Raw genomic sequence first — 9,658 nt, 5'->3', positions numbered from 1 at the left:
TTTCAAACCGTGTTTTTGAGACTGTCTTTGGTTCACTGCAGTTTTAAGCAGAAAATACTCAGCAATGCTGTCCACTTATGAACTTACACATGATTTGTCTTAAAATCATATTAATAACACCATATAGACACATCAACTACATTAAAAGCTGGATTTTCACCACAGGGGGACTTAATAATAAAAATATATATATATATATATATATATAAAAAAAATACTAATACCGGTGAAACTGGAAAAATGAGAATATGGTGCAAAAGTTCATTTATTTCAGTAATTCAACTTAAAAGGTGAAACTAATATATTATATAGACTCATTACATGTAAAGTGAGATATTTCAAGCCTTTATTTGTTATAATTATGATGATTATGGCTTACAGCTTATGAAAACCTTTTCACAATATTCAAATTTTGAATTTGGGGTTTTCATAAGAATCAAAATTATAACAAATATCTCACTTTGCATGTAATGAGTCTATATATTAGATTCACCTTTTAAGTTGAATTACTGAAATAAATGAACTTTTGCACGATATTATACATATATACTAATAATTATAGATTTATTCACAAACAGACAACTGACAAAATGTAGTAATAAACAAAGTAATATTCCGTTTTATTCACAAATAACACGTTTTGCAGACACACAACATTATTAATCCACTATGATGACATGAACATTCCTCTAGATATGAGACAGGAAGTCTCAGTGTACAGGCATCACCAGCGGGTCACATGACGCGTGAGTCTGCTCTGCAGGGGTTAAAGGTTAAAAGGTGCCGTGTGTCCAGATGGAGCGCAGCAGGAACACACAGCTGAGAGCCGCGGTCAGCACCGTCCCGACACACACACTGACGAGCATGGAGGAATCTCCCACCGGGATCTCCAGACTCACCGGCCCGGTGTCCTGATGGAGACACACACACCTCAATACCAGATATATGTGGCACATCAATATCAAAATATTATCATTATAAATATTACATTATATTAAAAATATCATACATATTACATTAAATATAACTATTATTGCCATTACATTGTTTTATAATATTATATAAATATTGCACTATATTAAAATATGATTTGATATTCAATTTACATTATAAATTTCATATTAGAAATATTACATATATTAAAATATTACTATTTGCTATTATAGTTATAAATATTACATTATATAAAAAATGTCATACATATTACATTAAATATAACTATTATTGTCATTACATTGTTTTATAATATTATAAATATTACACTATATTAAAATGGTTATTTTTACATTATAAATTTCATATTAGAAATATTACATATATTAAAATATTACTATTTGCTATTATTATAGATATAAACATTACTTTATGTTAAAATAACTTAAGATTATTATTCTTATATTATATTTTGTTATAAATATCTCATTATGTAATATTTACTATTATAATTATATTATATTAGCAGTATTATATAAAAATTGTATTTAATATTGACTTACTATTATTATAATTATATTATATAATATTATAAAAATTACATTATATTTAATATTGATGATATAATATTATAATTATCATAATATTACTATTAATATTATAATTACATAATATTATAAATATTATATCATATCAAAATATTACTTTTACACTATTATTAGAATAATTACATTACATATTTTATTATTTATTTACTATTGTAATTATACATATATTATAAATATATGCCAAAAATATGACTTAATAAATATTGTTATTATTACATTAAATATTCTGATATTAAAATATTACGAATATAACCTCATAAACATCACATTTAATATTTACCATTATTTTTCTTATAAATATATATTACATAATGTTAACATTTTATTAATTATTTACTACTGTTATTCAAATGACATTATATATTTTATAATATTATAAGTATTACATGATATTAAAATATAATTTAATATTATGATTATTATTACTAAATTATATATTAGTATATATATATATATATATATATACTATTGTTTTTATTATTACATTATAATAAAACATTATTTACTATTATTATTATATTTAATGTTTATTTATTATTATTCTAAATATTACATGGTATTCAGACTTATTAATATGATACTACGCTACACTCAAAAAAATGATGGGTGGTTTCAACCCAAATCTGGGTCAAATATGGACGAACCCAACCGTTGGGTTAACATTTTTAAATTAAAAAATGTAACCCAACGGCTGGGTTTGTCCATATTTGACCCAAATTTGGGTTAAAACAACCCAGCATTTGTTTAGTGTGTACATTTTATAGGATGTGATTTGCCAGCTGTACCTCCAGCCGCGGGATCTCCAGCCAGGAGCAGATGCTGTGGTTCCTGGCGGTACACGGGGCGGCAGTCGCTTCCTGATGATGTAACGCGCCTGTAACGGAGACACACGTGAGCTCCAGTTCATGGTTTCCCAGTGTGTGTGTTCACGTGCGTTCACTCACACTCATCCGATCTGAGGAACAGCCTGGGCGACGCGATGTCTACCCTCACCCACTTCTGGCTGGAGTTTGAGGCTCTGTGATACCGGCCGTGAACGGGAACCGTCGCCTCGTGTGTTCCAGAGAGGAAAACCAGCGCGGTGAAACCAGAAGACAGATATTCAGGAGCTTCCAGATCAACCTTCGAATCCAGAAGAACCTACAAAACACGTTCAGGTTCATCTCAGTTAAAGGAACCGTGTGTATGTATTTCAATTCATCATAAAATGGCCCTGATATGTCAGTAGACATTAAGAAATCATGTTCATTTCAAACACTTATATCACTGAACACAGTAGTCCGGCCAGGGGACGGGATACACCGCTCTACAGTCATTTGAAAGTGATTGCAGTACCAGTTTTGGCCACAATCTTACATACGGTTCCTTTAAAGTGTATAGAGAGCCTAAGCCCCTCCCCTTCCGGTGGGACCTTATTTCGGAAAAATATTGTATGGTAGTCAATGGCGAGAGACAACAAATATTTTGATCTCGTTTGAATTGTGCCCTGAATTACACATAAGATGTTTGTCAATTTAAAATATACATTTTAAAGTCAAGAAAGTCGCAGTTTGATGTAAAACTGTTGAGGTAGGACTGTGAAAATACGTAATTATAAAGACTACAAACCCAAAAGGCGCACGTTACGTCATACCTTTACTCTCAATGAATGAAGCTAACTCTACTGAAGCTAACTTTACTGAAGCTAACTTTACTGAAGCTAACTCTACTGAAGCTAACTCTACTGAAGCTAACTCTACTGGAGCTAACTCTACTGGAGCTAACTCTACTGGAGCTAACTCTACTGGAGCTAACTCTACTGGAGCTAACTCTACTGGAGCTAACTCTACTGGAGCTAACTCTAGTGAAGCTAACTCTACTGAAGCTAACTCTACTGAAGCTAACTTTACTGAAGCTAACTCTACTGAAGCTAACTTTACTGAAGCTAACTCTACTGAAGCTAACTCTACTGAAGCTAACTCTACTGGAGCTAACTCTAGTGAAGCTAACTCTACTGAAGCTAACTTTACTGAAGCTAACTCTACTGAAGCTAACTCTACTGAAGCTAACTCTACTGAAGCTAACTCTACTGAAGCTAACTTTACTGAAGCTAACTATACTGAAGCTAACTTTACTGAGGCTAACTTTACTGAAGCTAACTCTACTGAAGCTAACTCTACTGTAGCTAACTCTACTGAAGCTAACTCTACTGAAGCTAAATCTACTGAAGCTATCTTTACTGAAGCTAACTTTGCTGAAGCTAACTTTACTGAAGCTAACTTTACTGAAGCTAACTCTACTGAAGCTAACTTTACTGAAGCTAACTTTACTGAAGCTAACTCTACTGAAGCTAACTCTACTGAAGCTAACTCTACTGTAGCTAACTCTACTGTAGCTAACTCTACTGTAGCTATCTTTACTGAAGCTAACTTTGCTGAAGCTAACTCTACTGAAGCTAACTCTACTGAAGCTAACTACTGTAGCTAACTCTACTGAAGCTAACTTTACTGAAGCTAAATCTACTGAAGCTATCTTTACTGAAGCTAACTTTACTGAATCTAACTTACTGAAGCTAACTTTACTGAAGCTAACTTTACTGAAGCTAACTCTACTGTAGCTAACTCTACTGTAGCTAACTCTACTGAAGCTATCTTTACTGAAGCTAACTTTACTGAAGCTAACTTTACTGAAGCTAACTTTACTGAAGCTAACTTTACTGAAGCTAACTTTACTGAAGCTAACTTTACTGAAGCTAACTCTACTGTAGCTAACTCTACTGTAGCTAACTCTACTGTAGCTAACTCTACTGTAGCTAACTCTACTGTAGCTAACTCTACTGAAGCTAACTCTACTGAAGCTAACTCTACTGAAGCTATCTTTACTGAAGCTAACTTTACTGAAGCTAACTTTACTGAAGCTAACTTTACTGAAGCTAACTCTACTGTAGCTAACTCTACTGAAGCTAACTTTACTGAAGCTAACTTTACTGAAGCTAACTTTACTGAAGCTAACTTTACAGACGCTAACGTCTGTCATGTTTTCTATAGTCTTACGTTATAATCGTGACGTTACGCCGTGATGCCGGAGTGTGTTGTACCAGACTGCACACACACACACGAGCAACGGTGACGTATAGTGCGAGACGAGAGATGAAGTTCATCGAGTGATTTTCACATAAAACTAAACGTTACTCTTCAGTTTTATGACAAACTGCGGCTTTCTTGACTTTCATAATTATCTTTTAAATGGACAAACATCATATGTGTAATTCAGGGCACAGTTCGGACAGAATAAAAAGATAAGTTGTCTCTCGCCATTGACTACCATACATATTCTTTCCGAAATAAGGTCCCATGAGCCGGAAGCGAAGGGGCGGGACTTAGGCTCTATAGGCAATTACACATGAAAAATTTCAACACTATTATTTTATTTTTATTGAGAACATTTATTGATGTTTTCTTGAGAATATTATTCTTATAGTATTATTAATCTAATTTATTGAGATTATTTATTCTTTGAATAAACAAAGAAGGAAACAGTCACCATGTAGAACAAATAAACGAGAAAAAATAGGTAAAAAACAGGGGGTTATTTATAACTAATCAGAAAAGATTACATATAGGCTATCAAAGGAAAAGATTAATATAGACGTAGATATTTCAAACGATTTTAAAGCCTTCTTGTTACTACACGAGTCAGAGATAGTCCCTTCAGCAAGCAAAAACATTAAAAAAAGTGTCTTCTGACCTGAAAATGCACATTTATGTATAATATCACCCTATTGAGACCGCTCACCTCCAGACCCGTGTCGTGTTTGAGGGTTTCCAGCTGATACTCGTCCATGTAAACTCCACTCGGCAGCTTCTGGACCAGTAAAGCTTTCACATCATGATCTACTTTTCCCCATTCAACACTGTATAGGAGATCCCTATAAACCAAAAGAAAACATTGTCATGACAAAATAGCCAATAAATACATAAGTTAAATCTAAAAAGTAAGTGGAGACCTGTGAAATCCTGCTTTGGTAATCTTCATAGACATCGACAATGATTCGAGGAATTCAGACGGAAAGCAATGATCTGCTGAATGGGAAAATGCAGAAAGTTAGTTTAGATATTGTTGTTTTTTTCCTTATTGATCCTTATTTACCAGCATGTTTTGCATACAAAAATACCTTCTTGCGAGTTTCCATTGTGGATAAAATACAACACAGTTGCTAATAAATAAAAATGATGCATGTTCGATCAGCGATCATGTTTTTAATCGTTTTTAATTCGGATTTGTAGCTCCATTTACTTCCGGGTTTAATGACATCCATCCGTCCAATAGGTGGCGCTAATGAGCGTCTCCGTGCGAGAAACTCCCTCGTCAGAAGAAAAGGATACATGGGCGACGAGGAAGCATGGAAACCTCAATCAAATAACCACAACAAGAGTATGGTTTTGCCTTATCACTGGTTTATTTACAAGCTCATGCATCGCGTATTAAATGTGAGCATGTGCCTTTAAGAAAATAACCGTCTCGATAGAATCAGCGTCAATCAAGCGATCGTCTTTGTGCAACACATCTCACTGTTACTATGGTTACTAATACTAATATTAGATAGATAGATAGATATATAGATAGATAAATTAATCATTTTAAAACATCTTTCAAATAAATATTAACATAATATTTACTATCTATTCTACTATCTATAAGATTGATTTGTGCGCATATGCAGTTTGAAGATTTTCTAAAAATGTCTCAACTACGTGCAATAATATTTTATTATTATATAATAACGATTTATGGAGAAATATAACTATTGGTTGACTCTTTATGGACAATATTTCTCATTTGATTCTGCAGCTGGACATGCAAGCGTGAGAGAAAATGTCCATAGTAGCAAAGCAATGTGGAGTGAAATTTATTCCACCTTCAATCATCCTCGTATATGAGAACAAGAACACCAGCAAGATGCGAAAAAGAATCATACCTGTGAGGAACTTCTCTCAGTATTCAGGTAAGTCTGTTTGAAATATGACATGAACTTGATCTTGACAAATTTTGTGAGATTCACCCAAATACATCTCTCTCAGAACAAGAACAAAAGTGGCCCTGAACTATAACCCTGAGGGACGCCCCAAAGAAATGAAGTTCGAAATGTGACCTAGACATTTTATTCATGGGTTTTGTGAGACTCGCCCACATACATTTATCTAAAAACAAGAACAAAAGTGGCCCTGAACTATAACCCTGAGGGACGCCCCATAGAAATAGAGTGTGGCAGTGCTCAAGTTGCAGATTACAAAAACCTACCAGAAGACAAACCTAGGCAAATCTATTTATCTGTGTCAGAGAGACTATCAAAGCAGGTTTTGAGATTGTAATGAACAAATCAGTATACTTGCATGCAAATGAAATACTGACTTAAAGGGATAGTTCACCCCAAAAATTTAAATCAGCCCATGATTTACCCTCAACTCATCCTAGGTGTATATGACATTCTTCTTTCAGACGAATACAATCAGAGTTATATAAAAAAAATGCCCTGGCTCTTCCAAGCTTTATAATGGCAGTGAATAGCCGTTTCTGTTTTTAAGTCCATAAAAGTGCATCTGTCCATCATAAAAGTGCATCTGTCCATCATAAAAGTGCATCTATCCATCATAAAAGTGCATCTATCAGCATCAGATGCACTTTTATGATGGATGGATAGATGCACTTTTATGATGGATGGATGCACTTTTATGATGGATGGATAGATGCACTTTTATGATGGATGGATGCACTTTTATGATGGATAGATGCACTTTTATGATGGATGGATGCACTTTTATGATGGATGGATGCACTTTTATGATGGATAGATGCACTTTTATGATGGATAGATGCACTTTTATGATGGATGGATGCACTTTTATGATGGATAGATGCACTTTTATGATGGATAGATGCACTTTTATGATGGATGGATGCACTTTTATGATGGATAGATGCACTTTTATGATGGATAGATGCACTTTTATGATGGATGGATGCACTTTTATGATGGATGGATGCACTTTTATGATGGATAGATGCACTTTTATGATGGATAGATGCACTTTTATGATGGATAGATGCACTTTTATGATGGATAGATGCACTTTTATGATGGATGGATGCACTTTTATGATGGATAGATGCACTTTTATGATGGATAGATGCACTTTTATGATGGATGGATGCACTTTTATGATGGATAGATGCATTTTTATGATGGATAGATGCACTTTTATGATGGATAGATGCACTTTTATGATGGATAGATGCACTTTTATGATGGATGGATGCACTTTTATGATGGATGATGGATGCACTTTTATGATGGATAGATGCACTTTTATGATGGATGGATGCACTTTTATGATGGATGGATGCACTTTTATGATGGATAGATGCACTTTTATGATGGATAGATGCACTTTTATGATGGATGGATGCACTTTTATGATGGACAGATGCACTTTTATGATGGATAGATGCACTTTTATGATGGATAGATGCACTTTTATGATGGATGGATGCACTTTTATGATGGATGGATGCACTTTTATGATGGATGGATGCACTTTTATCATGGATGGATGCACTTTTATGATGGACAGATGCACTTTTATGATGGACAGATGCACTTTTATGATGGATAGATGCACTTTTATGATGGATAGATGCACTTTTATGATGGATGGATGCACTTTTATGATGGATGGATGCACTTTTATGATGGATGGATGCACTTTTATCATGGATGGATGCACTTTTATGATGGATAGATGCACTTTTATGATGGACAGATGCACTTTTATGATGGATGGATGCACTTTTATCATGGATGGATGCACTTTTATGATGGATAGATGCACTTTTATGATGGACAGATGCACTTTTATGATGGATAGATGCACTTTTATGATGGATAGATGCACTTTTATGATGGATAGATGCACTTTTATGATGGACAGATGCACTTTTATGATGGATAGATGCACTTTTATCATGGATGGATGCACTTTTATGATGGATAGATGCACTTTTATGATGGATAGATGCACTTTTATGATGGATAGATGCACTTTTATGATGGATAGATGCACTTTTATGATGGACAGATGCACTTTTATGATGGATGGATGCACTTTTATGATGGATAGATGCACTTTTATGATGGATAGATGCACTTTTATGATGGATAGATGCACTTTTATGGACTTAAAAACAGAAACGGCCATTCACTGCCATTATAAAGCTTGGAAGAGCCAGGACATTTTTTAATATAACTCTGATTGTATTCATCTGAAAGAAGAATGTAATTTACACCTAGGATGACTTCAGGGTGAGTAAATCATGAGCTAATTTTCATTTTTGGGTGAACTATCCGTTTAATGTACTGTCCATAAAGTGTTGCTTCTTTCCAGACTGCAGTCGAGCAGCAGAGAGGATGAAGCATCATGTCCGTCACAGCGTCTATCTGGAGTCCGTGTCTTTGGTCCAGCTTGAGAGACTTCACCTCATCCTCCGGGATCATCTGCAGGGCCTCAGCCTGGACCAGAGCCTCGCCGCACACCGGGGGCCCGACCTCAACGACGAGGACCTGAACAAACTGAGCGATGACGAGCTCGACCGCAGGAAGGCCCAGATGGACGAGCTGTTCGAGCGCAACCGCAGACGCAAAGAGGATTCGGACTTCGTGTACGATCTGGAGGTGGAGTTTCCCGAGATCAGCGTGCGGGAGACGTGCAGCTGGGACGGGGAACAGTCCGATGAGGAGTTTTAGAAGATCAAGGACACTTTAGAAGAAGTGATTCAGACATGGTGCATTATGGGGGATTTATGTTGTTGAAGTCTGTTGATGAACATGCTGTTTGTCAGGTCTATGTATATAGTTTCAAGCCCACTGGTATAGTTTTACCCTTTTGGTTCTTTGACATCACACAATTTTAAATATTTAATTCAATAAACAAAAAATGGAGGACATGAAAAGTCTAAAGCTCAATGTTTTTTTTACGACTATGATGTAAAAAAGAAAAGAAAAAAAAGATCCATTATCAGCCTACAAAAACATAGATTAGGCCTACCTCTACTAAATAAATCCTAAAATAGTATAGTAAAGA

At 34.8% G+C, this 9,658-nt stretch overlaps 2 protein-coding genes across 2 annotated transcripts; one reads left to right on the top strand and one right to left on the bottom strand.

Moving 5' to 3' along the window:
* Positions 1 to 593: 593 nt before the first annotated feature.
* On the bottom strand, positions 594 to 5,835 carry pigx (phosphatidylinositol glycan anchor biosynthesis, class X). The gene is made up of 6 exons (XM_079593749.1): positions 5,695 to 5,835; positions 5,527 to 5,602; positions 5,316 to 5,448; positions 2,486 to 2,681; positions 2,327 to 2,415; positions 594 to 911 (listed from the first exon to the last, which is right to left on the bottom strand). Exons 1-6 carry the CDS (start codon positions 5,756 to 5,758, stop codon positions 774 to 776), a joined length of 696 nt encoding a protein of 231 aa, XP_079449875.1. The 5' UTR covers positions 5,759 to 5,835; the 3' UTR covers positions 594 to 773.
* Positions 5,836 to 5,849: 14 nt separating this feature from the next.
* Positions 5,850 to 9,527, top strand: cep19 (centrosomal protein 19). Its single transcript, XM_079593750.1, has 3 exons — positions 5,850 to 5,954; positions 6,372 to 6,525; positions 8,963 to 9,527. Exons 2-3 carry the CDS (start codon positions 6,396 to 6,398, stop codon positions 9,319 to 9,321), a joined length of 489 nt encoding a protein of 162 aa, XP_079449876.1. The 5' UTR covers positions 5,850 to 5,954; positions 6,372 to 6,395; the 3' UTR covers positions 9,322 to 9,527.
* The last annotated feature ends 131 nt before the right edge of the window (positions 9,528 to 9,658 follow it).

The sequence above is a fragment of the Phoxinus phoxinus genome, assembly GCF_949152265.1.
Source record: "Phoxinus phoxinus genome assembly, chromosome: 20".
NCBI classification, from domain to species: Eukaryota; Metazoa; Chordata; class Actinopteri; order Cypriniformes; family Leuciscidae; genus Phoxinus; species Phoxinus phoxinus.
The sequence above is the reverse complement of the archived record's forward strand: the minus strand, read 5'-3'. Positions and strand labels throughout refer to the sequence as shown.

Excerpts from the sequence above, each read along its gene's own strand:
- pigx (XM_079593749.1), bottom strand. The coding sequence starts at position 5,758 with ATGCATCATTTTTATTTATTAGCAACTGTGTTGTATTTTATCCACAAT. Across the intron at positions 5,603-5,694 it reads CAATGGAAACTCGCAAGAAG|CAGATCATTGCTTTCCGTCT; the intron begins GTATTTTTGTAT and ends TTTCCCATTCAG. Across the intron at positions 2,416-2,485 it reads GTTCCTCAGATCGGATGAGT|GCGCGTTACATCATCAGGAA; the intron begins GTGAGTGAACGC and ends TCTCCGTTACAG.
- cep19 (XM_079593750.1), top strand. The coding sequence starts at position 6,396 with ATGTCCATAGTAGCAAAGCAATGTGGAGTGAAATTTATTCCACCTTCA. Across the intron at positions 6,526-8,962 it reads GAACTTCTCTCAGTATTCAG|ACTGCAGTCGAGCAGCAGAG; the intron begins GTAAGTCTGTTT and ends GCTTCTTTCCAG.